General features: G+C 28.7%; 2 protein-coding genes across 2 annotated transcripts; both read right to left on the reverse strand.

Annotated features, from left to right (window-relative positions):
* Positions 1-2309: 2309 nt before the first annotated feature.
* Positions 2310-3709, reverse strand: LOC123290941 (protein ATP6V1FNB-like). Its single transcript, XM_044871330.1, has 2 exons — positions 3323-3709; positions 2310-2742 (listed from the first exon to the last, which is right to left on the reverse strand). Exons 1-2 carry the CDS (start codon positions 3654-3656, stop codon positions 2486-2488), a joined length of 591 nt encoding a protein of 196 aa, XP_044727265.1. The 5' UTR covers positions 3657-3709; the 3' UTR covers positions 2310-2485.
* A 2425-nt stretch (positions 3710-6134) lies between these two features.
* Positions 6135-19405, reverse strand: LOC123290959. Its single transcript, XM_044871355.1, has 4 exons — positions 19281-19405; positions 13089-13211; positions 11159-11290; positions 6135-6287 (listed from the first exon to the last, which is right to left on the reverse strand). Exons 1-4 carry the CDS (start codon positions 19336-19338, stop codon positions 6187-6189), a joined length of 414 nt encoding a protein of 137 aa, XP_044727290.1. The 5' UTR covers positions 19339-19405; the 3' UTR covers positions 6135-6186.
* Positions 19406-20760: the final 1355 nt, after the last annotated feature.

The following is a 20760-nucleotide window of genomic DNA, read 5'->3' on the forward strand; positions in this document are numbered from 1 at the left end:
GAGTAATCGAATTCGGAATCATTTTCATCACTATTAACCGAATTGTGAATTTAGTATATTTACGGTTAATATAAAATGGTTATTATTTACTCAAATTCATATTTTTAATTTCTTACAAATCAATTTAGGTCACAGAATTTCCTGACGCTCTAACGAATCGAATGCAGAAAACCGCATTCAAATCCGACTTACTTTTAAAATTTTTCGAACTGGCTGTTTTTAGTGTCTCGTTTCTGCAATTAGAGAGTAAGTAATTGACGATAATATAGAGTTTGTTTAAATAATGTCAGTCTACCGACTACTGCTTGTTTAATCATGTGCTTAATTTTTTTCCTATTATATTTGATTCAGAATGAAATGCGTATAAATAATATGCACGTAAATATTTTAATCTGATTGATAGTAAATGGATTCATTAATTACGTGATTAAAACACTAGAGAGTACTTTTCCTACTGATTAATAATTAATTTATTGTGTTTTGATTTTTAGATAATTTTACAATGAGATTAAAAACTGAAGTATTTTTAATTCATTTGCAAGGCAAAGCAATTTTTTTACGTTCTGGAAATCCTACAATTTTTTTAAATACATGCTTTTTAATCATAATATCTTCAAATATATATATAAATTTATGCACTGTATGGAAGCTAAACAGGAAAGGGTGGCTGTATGTTATAAATCCGTTGAATACACCTTCCTTGAATACAATGAGCTTAAATTCGATACGTAGAGTTAGCAACATTTTTTAAAAACCCACTTTTTTGGAATCAGGGATCCTCAAAACGTGTAATTCCGTTGAAACCCCAATATCGATGTTTTTTTCGATCACAATACTTTATTATATTTATAATATAATAAAGTAAAAATGAACTAGCAAAACATGTGAAGTATAATTATTCGACCTCTTGAACGGATCTCTATAGATCAGTAAGCCTAGAACGAGGATACATACTATACCTAAAATTTCACACCGTACCACCCAAATAGGATTTGCCAATACTGACAATGGAATGGATATTCAAGCCTTGGGTAATAAAGCAATAATATAATAAAGCCAGTTTTGACTTAGCAGTGTTTGGCCCAAAGTTAATCCATCGAGGCCTGAGTAAAGGCTAATAAAACGAGGCTATGTTTAATAGCTTTGAAAAGACTTGTCTAATATACAAAGTTTGTTGTAAATAATTCATTTATGTTTTTTGATTATTAAATTTTAGAAAGATGTTCCTTACGGCAGACTTGGAGGAGATAGGGATTTAGCTGCGCGATCGAACTGAAAAAATGTGAGACTAAAACCGTAAGAAAAATATATCACGGAAGTGCTTACTTTTCTCTTCTCTACATGTTAGAAGAATGGATTTTCCAACAAATAATCGACTCAAAGTAAAGTCAAATTAAGAGTATACATCGAAAAATTCCAACAATCGAAATTACCAACATAGCAACTCTCCGGAAAATCGAAAAAACAAAAAAATTAAGTTTTTCAATTCTATCGATGTTAGAAAAATGGTATTATCAGAAATCCAATCAAAATAAAGTCAAATTAACAAAAGTTCGAAAATTTTCGGTTTTTACAACGTAACCCCCCAGAAAGTGGGGTAGATACAGGGAGGAGGGGTTTTTTGAGAGGGGTATTTGTGGAGGGAATTTTTTGAGGAGAAAAATTTTGAGAGAATGGAATTTTTAGGAAGAAACAAATTTTTTAAGAATGGTATATTTAATGATGAGAATTGATTAAAAAAATTACTTATATTAATAAAATAATAAACTGTCTTTAAAATTATTTATATAATTTTTATTGTCGAAAAAAAAAAAAAAATAAAGAGACATGTTTTTTATTTTACTTAATAATTTGAATAATTATTATATTTTTGTTTGATTTATTTTATTTCAATTTATTTGTTATTTGTTAAAATACTAAATTTTCTAAATACTTCTATGTACTTAATTAAAAACCAGTCAGCAAAATAAAAATAAAAATTAAGATCAAGAAAATATAAAAAATTAAGCTTTTTTTTTTGCAAATTGTGTTGCTTTTATATTATCCGAACGAAATTTGTTTCTTCTTGGTGTCCCATGACACAACACCATCTTTTTTTCAAATTTTATCATTATTATTATTTTTTTAAATTGATAATCATGTATACAATAAACCTTAATAAGATGGCAAGTTATTTATTTTTCGTTTCCTATTTCTCATAAAATTTAAATATATCTACTTAAACTAAAAGATAAAACTATAGGTATTTCTGTATTCACAATATTCAAAACTTTACTTTATGAATGACAGAAAAAAGGATCGTAGGTTTGTCAAAAGTATAAAATTTTCATTCGATTATTTCTTAATAAAAATATTAAATAGGAATTCTTTATTTTTGTAAATCCTATTACAAAAAGCTTCATGAAGTTTCATGAATACAATCACCAAAATATCTATTTTAGATTTTGTCTGGTTTGTGGTTAAAATATAAGAACTGTTAAATAAATTACTTAGAGCATATTGTTGGACTAAATTGAGCTGGCTCTCTATAATATTCTGGATCACCACCAATTCCTGATCGTCGATAAAACGATTGTCGTATAATTTGTATTTTGCCAAATTTTTTCGATGATAGAGATTCCTTGGCGTGATGTCTCATTTTCCAACCATAATGAAAACCAGTTGTTTCACGAAAATAGTATCGATCTTCTGGCATAATATGGGATCTTAACTTAAGATATAATTTGCGATTTTGGGCGTTTGCTGTATTTAAAAAGAAAAAGAATTGAAAAACGAGGTTAACACAGATATAATGTTGTCTAGTAGAATAAGATACAGGAGACAAACCATAAAGTCGGGAGAGAGTGAAATTAATCTAATTAGGTATACCACCGAATGATAGTATTGTTCCATATTTTTGATAGTTTTTACATAGCTAAATATTTAAATAAATATACTTCAAGTAATTTAAAATAAAAGTTGCTCAGAATTGTCGAATTTATGTTGATATCAGGCGTCGGGAGAGACTACACGATTTCGGAATAAAATCTACATAGTCTCCCGATAAAATCTGCAAAGACCACCCTATCGGTTGGAATAAATATTATTTAATTTGAGTTATGGTAGATATTGAAATGATAACAATTATTTCCCAAATCGAATTTTTCTAGTCTGGGAACTAGACCTGCTCGCTTGGTTCAAAGTTGCAGAGATGCCCTTTTCCGCAAGGTCATTCGTTACAAAGATAAAGTTTTTTTGAAAGTTTATGAAAAAATTTAGAAACGCGAGAGAAGTCACTGGCACAATTGGATTTTTCGGTATACCGATTTTTATTTATCGGTACCTTCGTAAAATATATCTTGTAACTCTGGATCAACTGGTTTCATCGGATTCAGCATGACATTTTCATCTACTTCATAATTTATAATATCTATGTTCGGTTTTGGTTTTCTTATACGACGGTTGGCTGCCGCATTTCGATAAATATCTACTCTTTTTGCGTTCACTTCATTTTGCAACGCAATGTTCTTTTCATTCCTTGGTACTGATTGTGAAAGCTTTTGAATGTTTTGTTGATTAACAATAAACCATTTCAATCTTAACTTTTTTTCTCTCTCACAACATTCAATCCAAATTCTCTGTGCTCGAGTATCCACATGTTGGGCTACAGTTGTCATGTTCTTTTTCCCTGTTTTGATTATAATGGTAATGAAAATTTTGTTATTGGAATCTCAATAAAGACCAAAAAATTATTTTTCAAAACATTTAGATTTAAAAAAATACAAATTATGATTTTATACTTTGACAGTTTTCATAACTATGGCAACATGGCTTATGGCCAAACTTTGTTACCTAGAAATCCAAATTCAAATAGCACATAATTGATCGGGCGAATTTAACAAAAATAGAGAATGGCAGAATACAGCTTAAAATTTTGAATACTGAAAATAGAGCTAACAACTCTTGCAAAATGCGAAATTTTATACGGTCCTAGGTGGTTTAAATAACGTAGAGAGCCAAAAATTATATTTTTGCATTGAATTTCCCCCGAATTTATTAAATTTAAGGGTAAAGTTTCGAACTAAAGTTGTTTGATCTCTTATACAGAATATAATAATAATAAGAAACCCCCTTTCAGACCGTAGGTATTTCTTAGATTGATATACCAGAAAAATAAAGCCATAATGATGAGCTACTTTTTAGCTCCCTGCGATTGCAAAAATTAGATTTTTGCATTTATTTTCTCCGAATTTATTAAATTTAAGGGTAAATTTAAGGGTTTCTAATAGAAAGTCTTTCAAGATGCTCGGAGCCAACGTCGAAATATTAATCGAATATTCTCCTTTTCGAGAAAAATTAAAATATAAAACAAAAAACATTTTGATTTGAAAATGAAAAAAAAGTTCGGTGATGCCTCATTTCAGCTGATTTACTACAGTGCTTAAAAAAATTTCTTATGAAGTTAACATCGAATGCCAAATATTTCAAAAGAAAAGTCTACAAATCCAAATCGGAAAATTAATGTACTAAAAGAAAAAATAATTGCTCCAAACAATCAACCCTTGATCTTGCAAAAAGTGGTAGATAACATATAGATATGTACGATTGAAGCATTGTCAAGTGGTTGGAAATCACCAATGTGATATCTAAGTAGGAAGAGAATTTTGGTGGCGAAAACAAAATGATTTCCACCACGGATATATTTAACCTGCAAATTCTCAAAGTAATAATTTTTTGCAGATTTTTATTGTTATCGAATTGAGGACTCTAGGGGAACAATTTTCATTAAAAGTTGCTTTTTTGGTGCAACAAACACATACGAAACAAATTTACCGTATAAGAAAACTTGAAACTGCTTTATTATGAATATGTCACCGTAATATTGTAATTTACATCAGATTGTAAAGTAACTAGTAAAGTTGTGAATTTGGCTTCCAAAAAAGGCCAAATAAACATTGAAACCACCAAACATCATACGCAATGAATTGATTTTCGTTAACAGGTGTTGAGCTAGAGTGGACTGATATAAAGTGTAATTTATTAACCATACAAATTAATAAATAATATAAATTAAAGTTTTTTTATATAATTTACAATTCCTTCCCTCTTTATTTTTCACAGAGAGGAGGTGATTCCTTAAAGAAAAATGGTATTATGGCCAATAATTATTCGAGATTTGCATAACGTCGAAATAGTTTTATTTCCTTTACGTAAATGTTTTAATATTTATATGCCACTGATTTTAGATTTGACAATCTTTATAGAATTATTCAATGTTTCTTAAAAGGAATCATTTTATCCACCTTAAAAAAATAGGTGATGATTCCATTGCATTTGATTCCTTGAAATGATTCCATTGCATTTTTATAGTTATTAATTTTTATGTTGTCTCAATGATTAGTAACAACATAAAAATCGTGGGTAAAATCTTCTAAAACGGCGTCTTTAAGATCCGCCATGATGAGCAATTTGAAGAATCACTTTATCCATATCAATAAGGCCATCAAATGTTTTATAAATTTATTAAAAGTCAGAACCCATGATTAAAACAATCATTTGGCAAAAACTAAGGAAAGATAATTTACATTGAAATACTTCGGAAGCTTGCCATAGATCGGAAGCAATAAAATTAACATTTTTGCTATAAATCAATTTTGCTACAAAGTTCTTACAACGCAAGAAGATTTTATTCAACAGTTATTTGGATCACGTAGAGGGCGTCTATGGACAAATACATGATAGTAGTCTTTAATAAATCATTTAAACCAACGAGGGAATTTTTTCCCCACTCTTCCTTATATTTAATGTTTTATTGGTATACCATATACCATGTGTGTTTGTATCATCTAGGCATAAACATATCTGTAGTATGACAGAATACATCCGTTTAGTAATGCATCTAAGCGAGAGGTATTATATACATGTGTCGTAAGACTTAACAGATACCATACGTCAGACCTTCTGTTGTATGCATGCAGAGAGTGGGAGTTTTGTTGCATACTTAATAGTTATCTGTAACTAAAAAACTCCTACTCTCCAAGCGTCTTTCAACTAGTGTTGAATACATGTATATAATACCTCTCGCTTAGATGCATTACTAAACGGATGTATTCTGTCATACTACAGACATGTATATGCCTAGATGGTACAAACACACATTGTATAATAAAATTTTATTTATGATATTTAAATACAATATTTGTTTATTTAATATAATAACACATTAATTATGAATATCATTAATAACAATATATGTGAATTGTTGTTATTGTTGTTAATATTGTTGCTACTGGAGAATAATGCTTTATCTAAAACAAAAAATAAAATTATTTTAATTATTTCTATTTATTAGATTAAAAATTAATAAATATTATGTTACATTAATATTATGTTACATAAATACATAGATAATGTTTTTAAACGAATTGTAAAGCGTTAAAAATATTAATTTTGAACTTATACACTCGTGGTGTTAAATCGTGATGTTTTATAATTTGATCCAAGGTATACATATATGATAAATATTTATGCCATAAATAAATGTGAAACAAGGAATTTGCTGCTTTGAATTTGAAGACATTCAAAGAAATGTTTGCTAACAAGTTAATATTAATCTCTGTATTTGAATCAATAATCAATTTCAAATCTGACAGGATTTATATTTTTATAATAAAACCTAAAATTGATTATTTTATAGTACTTTCGTAGAACTTGCGCATTTAAGGGGGGTGAGCCGCAGGTTGCTTAAACTATTAAAATTTTCAAAAGAATATCTTAATATAAAAACATATGGTATACCAAACATATTTGTATATTCCCGTTCAAAAGAGATCTCCAATAAAGATCAAGAGTTTTTCGAACCAAAATCTAGTAAAAATTTTTCAAAATCAATTTGATTTCTGTTTTCAAATGTAAATATTTTTAACCCAGCAAAGTTATTTTAGGTTTTCTGGGATTAATTTACGATAAAAAGGTCTTTTGTGGTGTTTTCCTAAAGTTCACCGTTTCCAAGATACACTCGGCGTTAAAAAAGCACCGCCTTGTTTGTAGTTTGGTGTTATTGAATATGAAAGGAAAAATTTGTATCAACTTCTATCGATTTGTGTTGAGGCATGGAATTCAAAAGTTTACTTTTTATAGTTTTTCCGTTAAAATAATTAATAAACTCCCCGAAAATATAAATTTAATTCTTTTTCTCTATACTACTTCACCTTTTTTAATTAATGTGGTTTCATTTTTTAGATTTTCCTTTTAGTGGCGAGTAATAATAAGATAGTCGAAAATTGTTGTTTTCGAGTCAAAAAATAATATATTTTAAAAAATTTTGGATTTGAAAAATTGTTTGTATATAAGCCTTCACGAAGTGAATGCCGTGTGTTTACTTGGGGTAAACTTGATGCATACTGGGTAATGGTTATTTGGGAGGGTGGAAATTTCGTACGGATGAATGAATGTACATAGCGGGCATCCATAATTTACGGAAGCTCAAAGAGGGGGAGGGATGTTCAATAAAATCTCACCAAACCTCATTGAAACCCGGAGGGCGGAGGGTGAGGAGTAGGTTGAGCAAAGTCGAAAAATCTCACGTCCACTCTAAAAAAATATAAATTATTTTACAGATAATACAAAAAAATTATTTTGAATGTTCATTTGACCCGCTTAAAAGAATCTCATAGCTATTATTAAAATTGCTTATTTCGAGAGTAGAAAAAATGCAGCTTATAAACGTATGCATTTAGTAAAAATTTGTATATAAACCCACGTAAATCTCACGTAAAGAGGAGGGAGGTCCCAACAAATCTCACTAAATCTCACCTAAGGGGCGGGAGCAGGTGTCTACATTGAATAAAAAAATGCTCTCGTAATTTATGGATGCCCCCATGTGTATTATCTTCTATATCTGTGTATAATATTAGTATATGTATGTGTGGATATATATTCTGAGTTTTTATTAAAACACTTCCATTTTTCGTAACGCAACGCAAAAATTTCAGACAGGTTCCTCAATAAATTAATATTTATTGTATTTGTATTCCATATGGATAGGTATCTTTATAACAATAACTAATAGGTAGCGTATCAAACAATTAAAATGATTATCATTAAAAATCAGTATAAAACTATATTATTATTAAAAATCAATATAAATATTAATAAATAAATAAATAACGTGTATTGATTTTAAATTAATTAAATTAAAATAAATAAAATTGAATTGAATATTAAATTTGAATAACGTGTTCATAACATTTTGTGTTAGTAAATGAGAAGTGAAGTAGAGATATAGACCCCTCAATAGATTACGAGCCTATGCTAAAAATTTTCGGGTAAAATTACCCGTCAGGAATCATGTTAAAAAAGATGCTCCTAATGGCGTCAGTTTTGTGCGATACAGGTGAGAATTGAATGTCCCATTGGGGTCTCACCCCTGCACCAGAAAATGTGTACTGCGTTGCTGGATACTAACTCTGCATAAGTATTGGAATTATTTATAAGTTAGTATCCAGCAACGCAGTACAAATTTTCTGGTGCAGGGGTGAGACACCAAGGGATATAACAATTCTCATCTGAACTCACCTGTACCGCGCAAAACGGACGCCATGGTGCTTCAATTTACACTTACATAGGTTTTTTTTCAACATGATTTCTGGTGGATCATTTAACCCGAACAATTTTAGCATGGGCTTGTAGTCTACAAATATCAAATGATATAATAAACTGAATGCAAACAAAATGCAACATCACAGCTGAAAAGAATGACCCAAAATTAGTGGGTTTCAAAAAAAATTCCAATAAGATCGGATCAAAATTGCCTGTGTTATTTAAAAAGATCGAATTTTTGAACTTGATGACGTCATCAAAATTCAAAATATTTTATTTTGCTCTATTACATCGAAATTTTATCCAATTTTATTAAACCAAGTATGTAATTCTACTAAATTTGGGCCATTTTTTTCAAATTTGTGGTCAAAACTAACCTAGCACTAATAGGTTTCAAGAATGTGGAGGTCTGGTACCGGTATTAAGCACATAAGTGATAACTAGCGAAAAACTGACATCACAGCTGAAAAGAATGACCCAAAATTAGTGGGTTTCAAAAAAAATTCCAATAAGATCGGATCAAAATTGCCTGTGTTATTAAAAAAATCAAATTTTTGAACTTGATGACGTCATCAAAATTCAAAATATTTAATTTTGCTTTATTACATCGAAATTTTATCCAATTTTAATAAACCAAGTATGTAATCCTACTAAATTTAAGCCATATTTTTCAAATAAATGATCAAAAATAACCTAGCTCTATTAGATTTCAAGATTGTGGAGGTCTGGTACCGGAATTAAGCACATAAGTGATAACTAGCGAAAAACTGACATCACAGCTGAAAAGAATGACCCAAAATTAGTGGGTTTCAAAAAAAATTTCAATAAGATCTGATCAAAATTGCCTGTGTTATTAAAAAAATCGAATTTTTGAACTTGATGACGTCATCAAAATTCAAATTAATTAATTTTGCTCTATTACATCGAAATTTTATCCAATTTTGACAAACCAAGTATGTAATTCTACTAAATTTGGGCCATTATTTTCAAATTTGTGGTCAAAATTAACCTAGCGCTAATAGGTTTCAAGAATGTGGAGGTCTGGTTTCGGAATTAAGCACATTAGTGATAAGTAGCGAAAAACTGACATCACAGCTGAAAAGAATGACCCAAACTTAGTGGGTTTCAGAAAAAATTCCAATAAGATCGGATCAAAATTGCCTGTGTTATTTAAAAAAATAGAATTTTTGAACTTGATGACGTCATCAAAATCCAAAAAATTTAATTTTGCTCTATCACATCCAAATTTTATGCAATTTTTATAAAGCAAGTATGTAATTCTACTAAATTTGGGCCATACTTTCAAAATTAACCTAGCTTTAATAGGTTTCAAGAACCACAGAGAGACAATTTCTGAGGTGAAATTCAGAATTTTCAATTTTTTTTATCATTGACACTTCTAGGGGTAGTTTAAATGGGGTTGAAACCATTCTCAATTGCTTTTTGACCTTAAATTAATGAACAACGAACCTTAAAGCTCCACAAGAGACGATTTCTGAAGCAAAATTTTGAATATATATATAAAATAAAATAAAACAACTAAAATACAATAAATGATTAATAAAAGATAGTAGATAAAAATGAAATCATATTAAATAGATATTAATTGTAATTTAATTTGTAAAACTAGTCGATCCGTGCAGTGCCCACCAAATCGGTAAACATTGCACGTACATTTTAGACTGTGAGTCTACTTTTCATCATTTGTCGGCACGATAAGCTTTCAAACGAGGAGTAAATCATGAAATTTGAGAAATGAATAAGAAAATCTCGCGGATCGGCAAAAAACAAGTTAGATACATAATATATAATCTATTTATTGGAACTAGCTATGTTCCTTATAGTGCGCTTGGTGGAAAATTGAACCCCTGCGTCAATCCTCTGGACTTTTTCCGTTAGTTTATTTATGTCGATTCCCGTTAGTTTACGCTATAATCGGAAAAATTACAGATGAGTCATGAGAACTTGTTAAGTATTAGTTGATTTACTTCACGTAATATATCAAATAAACCTACGATTCCCTTCCAAAAGCAGTACAAACCTGACAATTAAATGACACTGCCCAAAGCAACACCTACCAAAGCAATTGAGAAACACAGAACTCGGAAGCTTGATAACTCGAAAAGTAAAAAAATCTTACAAATGAAAACAACAAAACCTTTTGTGACTATGTTCACTTTGTTTAATAGAATAGGCAATGTTATCCAATTCGAAGGCTTGTACTGATTAAAATTAATTTTTTTAGGGAAAATTAGTTTAGCAGCTTTTATCTTAACTAACAAAAATTACATATACGAATTTTTGGAACGATTGGTGCTTTGCGACCCTCCAAAAAAAGGTGGGCGAAAACCGTAAAGGTAGCTATGTAAAATATATTTATTATGTAAAAAATAAATAAAATATAAAGTAGACATGGGCCTTTGCTGGCTAAGCATGTGTTTATATCAAGATGCATTGGAATTTATGAAATTTTCACTGGGGCAAAAATTTCTGTTTTGCCCCGCTCCCCCTTGGACCAAGGCTGGACATGCTTATGAAAGTCGATTAGCATAAATATTATAGATAAGGTTATACTTACATTTAATTGTTGTATATTTTAAACAACAACAAGCACGTAATCTTGCATATTCACCGCAATCACGTGCTATTGTTGAACATAAATTATTTGTTGAACCAATATAACATGTATGTGGTATATATGAAAACATTTCTATAAAAAACAAATATAATACAAAAAAATTAATAAGTTTAATAAATAAAATATTAATTATAGGTAGCAAGACCAAAATAATGACAAAATTAAAAATGTGAAATACTCTAATCACAGTATACAAATCTGCATACAGAAAACAATATACATAATTTTTTATTTTACTTCTGTCTGACCTAGTTTATGCACGCATCAAACGAAATAAATATGGGAAAAATCCCATTACTGAAGGTACGTTAATGTATTATTTCATAGACATATTGTGTTTGTTTTTCACACATTTTGTATAGTCAGTCTAGGTCAATAAAATTGCACTAGTAAAACCATTTTAAGTGTACACAACAATATATTGATATTGAATGTTTTAATTGGTGCGATTTTAATGACACATCAGTATATACGTACGGAGTACACATGATACATATCTACCTATGAAGTATATACATACTTACATACATACGGAGTACATACGTACACAGTACGTACAAAATTTTAATAGATCTGATCACATGTAGTTCTATGTCACAAAAAATGCACGGATTACACATATAATACTATACATATGTAAATCGATCATTTTTTGTGACAAAGAGTAGTATCCGCATGTATTTGTATTGATTTGATAATTAATATATGCAACTTCCTTAAATATAGACAAGATGTCCACCGATTGAATACCTAAATATTTTTTAATGTTAATAGTAATAAGTTTATTCAATTTTGTTAAGAGAAAATCGCTTAGCTGACGCAGTACCTGGGCTATCGGATTTTTTTAATTAATAAAATTTTTATTTTAATTGACAGTTAACATTATAAGAGCCAGTCTTCTATCTATCGAAAAATAAAAGTTTAAATTCCAATATGCAGCTATTTGTTGGTCGAAATATCATTATTATCCCTATATACTGTAAATGTAAGTAAGGATGTTTGTTTGTTACACTTTTACGCAATTATTTTGCCGTTTTGAATAAATTTTGATCCCAATTCATCGTAACCCCTCGTAAATATGAAACAAACTTCCAAACAACCAGGGTCAAAATTCATTCAGATCAACTTTGAAAGGCTTTATCTCGGGAACTATTAGGTCTACAGAGACAATTCTATTTTCATATTGTAGCAAATTTTGTCTACTTGAAAATGCCTGGTGTTGTCAAAAAGAAGTCCTTTAGGGTTATAATCCCAAAAATCTGGAAAAATCTGTTTATTGGACGCTCGAGGTCACAAACTTTGGCCAATATCATAAACAAGTCTGCAAAAAATCGGAACTACCGGATATGACTCTGGCTGTAATGTATAAAGTTACTGGACTATATATCAATCAACCCATTTTGACCATCCAAATGGCTGCAGGTTGGAATCCAATCTCTTTGTTGGATAAATTGTCTCTTTATCCATAATGGGCCCTTGTCCTAAAATTTTTTATTGCCTTAAAGGACGTTCTTTATCGAGCAAACACATCGCATGAAATCAATTTTTTATACCATCAATAACTGCGAAGATATGAAGGATTTAAATGTACAAATAGAAAAAATGGAAAATAGCACTTTGTGACATCATAGCCTGCAATTGCCATAGAGACTACACATTAAAAATTGTTTTGCAAGAATAAGATCTTTTATCTTAGATCATCTTTTATGTTTATCAAACGATTTTAATTTTTATTTCAGTTCTTGTCATCTATTCTTGCACATTTTCAAATTTAACGATAGATAAATTGAAATCGACAGCAGGACAAGGTCTTATTATAAAAAGAAATTAATAATTTAAATAATATAATTAATTTTATTTATTTACATACCGATAAATCTACGATCACAACAACAATGATCATTAATTAATGATGGTCCTAAACAATATCGTATTTCTTGTTCTGTACATTTTAAACATCCAACACCAGCAGCTACATTTGATTGTTGTTGATCTATTAAAAATATAAACAATATAAGTATATATTAACAATCTGTCACTAAATTAATTTGATTATCTATGAGATTTTAACACTACTATGTCAGCGCCACTAGTAAAATAAATTTAAACCATACCATATCGATTTTTTCATTGAATGAAACTACAAAATATCTCTAATTTATTTGAATGTGCTGTGCCATATTTACTGCCCTAGTCTTTTATAATTTCGATAGTTGTAATAGTTATACCATGTATATATGAAATATATCAAGGTATACTAAGTTTACTCCCAAGTTTGAAACGCTTTAAAATATTGATGCTGCGAATAAAATTGTATGGATTTTCATAAAATCACCTAATGAGTCCATTTCCGGTTGTCTGTCTGTCGTGCTCAGGACGAAAAAGGTGAGTTCGTAAGTAGGTAAAGGTCTTGAGTCCGTAAGACCAATCTTGTAAATCATTAGAGATAGAACAAAAGTTAAAATAAAAAACTAAACAACTTTTGTTGTAAACATTTTTACGTAAACATAACTGTTTGCTCGTGAGGGCGCAAATTATATAGTATGTATTGTATGGGAATATCAGTCATATATGTGTGCATGTATGTATGTACTATCCTTCTTTACTTACATGACGTATAAAAACACACGATTGCGTAATCAACACTCCATACATGGTGTTTCAACAATTAACACAGTTAGTTGTTTTTGTTCACTTGTTTTTTATATAATTTTTATAGTTTAGGTATGTTCTTAATTGACCACTTTATAACATTAATAATTAGTAAACAAGTACAGCATGTTCGAGGTATTAATGGAAGCTTATCGGTGAAGTATTTTTATCGGAAAAAACATTTTATTTTAATTATTAATGTTATTAAGTGGTCATAAGTGTCCGACAAATTCCCTGCTGCGTTTTTTCATACCAAATATTAAATATGACATTATCATGCTAATTTGAAAATGCAGCACTTTCAAAAAAAGTCATAGAGAGAAAGTTTGGTAGACTCGCCAAATGGAAGCCACTCACGAAATTTCAAGTATGTTTTAATCATTTAACAAAGAACCCTTTCTGTCCCACGGACAATAATGTTTCATAGAATTCACGAACAAAATTTGTGTTGCCCGAAATGGTGAATCTTATATATTTAATTTAAACGAGCAATTCTTGTATATAAATAATATAACAGGAATCTCGAAAACGGCTCGAACGATTTTCATGAAACTTGATATGCAGGGGGTTTCGAGGGTGAAAATTCCTATCTAGCTAGATTTCATTTTGAGAAAACGTCGTTTTATCTCGGGAATTTTAATCTCGAAAAAACACAATTTACCAAAAAATAATAACGAGCGAATCTCATCCAGGTACTAAATCTTATATACGAAATTAACATTAGCCTATAATATATGGTATGGTATGCAATTCACAACTATATTTACCTATAGTTCTTTTATCTATCGCTAGGTTGAGTTTTTTTTAGCATTAAAATCCCATAGTATACATGATTTTCATAATTAATAAATAAATAATGTAATATAATTATATTTAATAAAAATAATAATAATAAAACATGCAAACATTATACATATTATATTCTTTAATAATAAACATGCAAAAATTTTATTATTTTCTTATATAAAATATTATTTAAATAATAACAATAATAATAATAAAAATTATCCGATATAATAATAATAATAATGTAATGATCGCAGCAGCCGCGGTTCAATAAAATGAGCCCTATATCAAGTCACCCAGCTGACCATTTTCATTGGATATATTTATACCAGGCTTGGGCGAATTATTTTAAGTCCAAGTCACCATTGTTATTATGTGCCAGCTTTATTGTGTGTCTCTTTATCCTTTATTGCTCATAGAGGAAGAAGCGAGTTGGGTTTACGACTCTACTACCTATCTCAGTTTCTCTTATAGTAATGAGATAGGTAGAACAAAAATGTTGTCTCTCTGTCTTACTAGTATTTTTGGTTATCACTGTCTTACTCGTATTTTAGATACAGAAGTCTGAGGGGCTCCTCTAAGCCACGTTTGCCTATGCCTGATTTATACTTATTATAACGATTTTGTGTCCTAAAACTTTTATTGAAAATTAATTATGGTCTAAGTCTTCATCACAAATCGTTCAAATTTGATTTAAAAAATCAACTGGAATAGTATTTTGCCTTACGATGTAATATAATTAACTATTGTTTACGATGCCTGAAAAATTGATACTCGTATACGAAATATTTTAACGAACAATTCTCCTATACGTTTTTTCCTTGTTGTGGAAATTCTTTGAAAAACTTTAATCATTGAGTTTTAAAAAATAATAATTTTAGAACAATGTGTCGCTGTATGATTAGCTTTAAAAATCAATCAATTAAAATCAATGGCGGTACTACAATATCGGTACGCCACGTGCTATCAAATTGCCATGGATATCAACAGGAATGAGACAAAAATGGACTATCAGAAGATTTTCGGGAAATGTTTAATCAGTGCGAGCATCTTTTAGACTATTTTGCATTTATTAAAAACAATAAACAATTAATTTAGTAAATATATTCATTCATATAAATACTGCAAAATCTCTATGCAAAACCATACAAAAAATGTAAAATCAGGTTTTAGTAAAGACCAAAATAATAAATTAAAAATGCGAATTTTGTCATGAAAATCGGTATATGGGTATAAAAAAATTCTAAGCAATTTTTTCTAATAGTTTTTTTTTTTCTATATCGCTAACAATCTTTGACGCTAGATAAAATTTTAAGAGTCGACAGGAAAAGAGAGAAAGGGAGGGAAATATTATCAGTCACACAAGGTGACTGACCCTGTATGTCTGTGCAAAATTTCAAATCGATATTCCAATAAATAACGAAAATGTGATATCAATACTCGAAGCCTTCAAAAGTGAACTTTTACTTTTAATTTGTAAGAGATAGAGGAAGCCTAAAATATTAAAGTTGTTGGTTTTGTTTTTTGGAACAACTTTCTAATTTATAGTTAGTAATTCTATAAGTTAAATTTTCAGGGCTTGTAGTACCGGTATCCTATTCCACCAATCAAATATACCTTCATATGTCAAAGTTAATATTCAACCCTATTTCGAAGCTCTACACAAAAATCGCACTACTAAAATTTGTTCCCATATTAATTTGGTTTTATTATTTATTCCCATATTCATTTTGATTTTATTATAATTAATGGTAAATTATTAGATACAACAATAGATAAAAATAATTATATTTGAAGCAAGGCAGGGTCAAGTCATCAAAATGTTAAAAAATTGCAACAATAAATAATTTACACATGTAACACAAATTACTTAAATAATTTTGAATTTATTGGACACAGATCACTTGGCCCCGCTACGTTTCAGTTGTTTAGAGTATAATAATAAATTAATAATGCATTAAATATGGGTGTAGGTGTAGGTACCTACCCAACAACAAGGTTAAGATTATTAAATGAAATTAAAAAAATTATTATAAAATATTTTATTTTATTCACATACGAATAAACAATTGTGTTAATATTATTATTTCATCATTTATAGTACAGGGTGCATTTATTTATTTATTTATCTATCTATGTCATGTATTTATAAAGTTTATAAATATAAACTTTTACGAACAACTAGAATGGCACAATAGACCTTTTTTTATAGGTCGAGTAGAGCCTATAACTCTAAAACACTATGAAAAAATTTGTAAAAAAGTCACAATATTTGAAGTAATTTAAAACGATTTTTTTTGGCTCCACCGTACACGTGAGGTGTGACGTCAATTCGACAAGCGGTGGCAATAAAACAGTGTCACCAATCGTATTAATATATCGTTAATATCAACTTTAAAGGGGTATTGTTTATAGTATATCATTTCTGAAAGTGAAGAATAAAATGTCACCAAAAATCAACCCAGGATTTTCAAAGGCAGATTAAGGAAATCTATCGATAAAAAATATTTTTATGGTATGGGAGTTTTTAGTGCAAGATGACAGGTTCAATAGACCCGAAGTTCGTGAAGTAAAAGCAAATTTGTGAGTACTAATTTTAATAAGAAAATGCGTAACATTCTAGAAAAAAATGTGATTAATAAAATTTCATAAAAAAATTGTTAGGTCTTCGAGGGAGAGCTATGGGGCCCTTTGTAGCATGTTAAATTTTGGTAAATTTCATCATGTATAGAAAAAAAAAATGACAATGATAATATTCGTACTGTATTTACTACAAAATGATCTTTCGCAACAATAATAAATAGATTTTCCAATCGGACCCTTGCGATGAGCACAATCAAACCACTTTTAATAGCCATATCCATTGGAAACGGAATAATAAAGTTTCTGGCTGTTTCGAAGTAGTATTTGTCAATATTGACCAATTTATCTGTCATTGCCGGTTTATTTCATTCGCAATTCGTATATTTATGATAATTAATAAAAGTCAACTAACGAAATGACGTCACAGCGCCATTCGTATAACTTCGCGGATCATTTTCGCCAATTTGAATTTTTATGATTTTCGTTGTCTGTTTTCTTGGTCATATGGCTCCAAAAAAATCGGGGAAAATGTGAAAAAGGTCTATTCAAAAAATTGTATATTTGTTTACGTTTTATTTTAAATTAACTATGTAAAAATCATTTAGCAACAATCAAATCATCAGTCAAATGGTAGCGCCACGGATATCGCAATCGTCCAGTAATTAAAATAAATAACAATGAAAATTATGTTTTAAAAAATTCTTGCGAATTTTTACTTAATTACAAACAATTTTTATTTTGTTTGATTTGCTTATCAAATGAGTGAAAGGCATTTGGTATTAAATTAAATTTTAATTAATTTATCTGTAAGAGAATTTGTATTGTATCGTGTTTTAAAAAAAAATAATTAAACTGATTATATCTGGAATACAAGCGGTCTTTGAATTTTTTATTTTGCCAATTTAAATACAAATATTTTGGGTTTACAAATTTAACGTACCGATTGCAAGAAATATTTGCCAAAATAAATAATTTAATTTAAAAAAAAAAAACAGGAATATTATCACAGAATATGGCTAATTAAGTTATAGTATGTGAATAATAAATATTACGCTTTTGTTTAAATTAAAATTTCCAAGGTGCCTCTATCCCTTGGAAATTCGATCCATTGGACAAAATATTTTTGAGTAATTAAATTGTTATTATCTTTTAAAATTATACTATAAAATTACTTAAAACTATAAAAAGTAATTAATAATAAATATTCATAAATTAGGTAGATACTTGACTGATTGATATATTTGATAAATATTTGTCTATAATTATGAATTAATTAATAACATTTACAGTCTAGACTTAATATTAATTATCAGTTCAGATGTATTAACTTTTTTGAAAAATAAATTGTAAACAGCAGTTTAACGAATGGAAATGGTCAAGGAGGTTATAAGGAATAGAAAATAAGAATATAACCCAGCAGAAAAGTTGGAGGGTGTTTTTGGCGGGTGACTTTTTTTGAATATACATGTAAAAACAAAAAAAATGAGCAAAGAGCAACTGAATCCTGTACGATGGACTTTCTGAAGTACATTTTTTATTTTAAGGAAAGGTTATTTTTTACGAAAAAACGGAATACCTCAAAAACTACTCGATCGTTTTACTTGACAAAAATTTTGGTTATTAAGGACATAAACAGTTATTTTTTCCATAATTATCATTTCAAATGAATTATTTTTGGAGAAATGAGAATAAAAAAACTAAAAACAAAAAAAGACGGTTTTTCACCATTTTCTCGGAAATTTTGAGTTTGTGTTAAAATTGATTTATAAAAAAGTTCTAGATTTTGGCATGATCTAGAATTTTTCTAGTGAAAACATTTCATTTTCACAGCAACTTTAGTCAGGAAACACAATAATACAACTTTCCACCTCCAAAACACCTTTGTTGCTCGAAAATAGGCTTATTTTATATTTCTTATAACCTCCTTCACCATTTCCAACCATTTAACTGCTGTTTACATTTTTTTTTTTTGAGTAAAATTATGTTAATATAACTAGTATGTTATAAATATGTATATAATATTAATTAATAAAATACTTACAATCATAATTATTATTATTATTTATTAATAATTTAATAGCTGCTGTATGTGCATCCATTGTTGATATTTCATGTTCAATATAAAAATTATTATTATTGTTATTTAATTCATGTTCATTTACAATATTATTTGTATTATCACAATTATTATTATTTAATTTTTTATTATTATTATTATTATTAACAATTGTATTTGTTGATATTAAATAAGAATTATCAACAAATGTTAATAACATTATTATTAGTACAATTTTTAACTTTATTTTATATATGTTAAACATTTGTTTTTATTTGTATTTTAATTATTTATATTTATATTCATTATAATTATTTAATAACTAATAAATTAATTTATGCAATATTTTTTTAATATACATAGTTTTTTGTTTTTTTATTAAAGTTTTATTAATTAGTTATAGTAGTGTCATCCTGTAAAATAAATACCATAGTAAATACAGTAGAACCTCGATAAGTTAAAGTCCAAAGGAAACACAAAATATTTTAAGTTATAGAGGTTTTAAGTTATCAAGGGTCTATGTTAGGTAAAGGTTAATATAGAGGTATGTACATGTTTCTATGTACCCTAGTTAATATAGAGGTATGTACATGTTTCTATGTAGTTACTGGGGGCCTATACAGAGATTATTTATTTAAGTTATAGAGGTTGCGTATTTTAAGTTATAGAGGTTTTGGGCTCTGATGGGAAGGGAACATAATATTTTTTGAAGTAACAGAGGTTTTTATGTTACCGAGGTTTAAGTTATCGAGGTTCTACTGTATATCTATACTTATTGGATGTATTTATTTATTTACTTATTTTATAGTTGAATGATTTTATTTAATATTTAATAAATTGCATGAATATACATAAACAATTTAATAGTTAATATTAAAAATTAATAAACCACAGTCAAATTATTGTTAAATTATATTACAACTAAGTAGCTTTTGCCCACGGCTTCGCTCGTGATAATGATTCATTTCAATGTATTCCTTACATGTTTCATTTAACGAATCATTGATTCATTTAGAGAACCAATTTTAAAGACTAACATTCTATCTTTCAACCTTACACCCCTTTGAAAAATAACGCAGAATTTGGCCTTGGAGTTCACTATGCTCCTTTAAAGAATGAAATAAAAAAGTTACACAGTATACTTTTCTCCAATTCCCTTGTGATAATGATTGATTTAGTGAATTCAATTCATTTAGAGATTCAACTTTTATCTCACTTATCCCTACCATATATTGCAATAAACACAATGTCAACTTTGAAGGCTCAAACGATACCCTTCAATCCGCTTATCTGCGCTTAGTCCGCCCCATAAAGATCAACTTTACTTACTTCCCGTTGGAAAATAAGGCAGTGTTCGGTGATGGTGTTCGCTGTGCTTCTATAAAGAATGAAATAAAAGAGTAATACAGTATACTTCTGTCTTAAACCATAAGCACATAAATCAATTTGTACATTCCAACCTTAA

Source organism: Chrysoperla carnea, chromosome 1, assembly GCF_905475395.1.
Source record: "Chrysoperla carnea chromosome 1, inChrCarn1.1, whole genome shotgun sequence".
Lineage (NCBI taxonomy): Eukaryota > Metazoa > Arthropoda > Insecta > Neuroptera > Chrysopidae > Chrysoperla > Chrysoperla carnea.

Bases quoted from the DNA above. Each gene is read 5' to 3' on its own strand.
- LOC123290959 (XM_044871355.1), bottom strand. From the start codon at position 19,338: ATGGATGCACATACAGCAGCTATTAAATTATTAATAAATAATAATAAT. The intron at 13,212-19,280 runs GTAAGTATTTTA...TATTTTTAATAG, and splicing joins TAATAATAATAATTATGATT to ATCAACAACAATCAAATGTA. The intron at 11,291-13,088 runs GTATGTAAATAA...TGTTTTTTATAG, and splicing joins TTGTGATCGTAGATTTATCG to AAATGTTTTCATATATACCA.
- LOC123290941 (XM_044871330.1), bottom strand. From the start codon at position 3,656: ATGACAACTGTAGCCCAACATGTGGATACTCGAGCACAGAGAATTTGG. The intron at 2,743-3,322 runs GTACCGATAAAT...TTTTAAATACAG, and splicing joins ACAAGATATATTTTACGAAG to CAAACGCCCAAAATCGCAAA.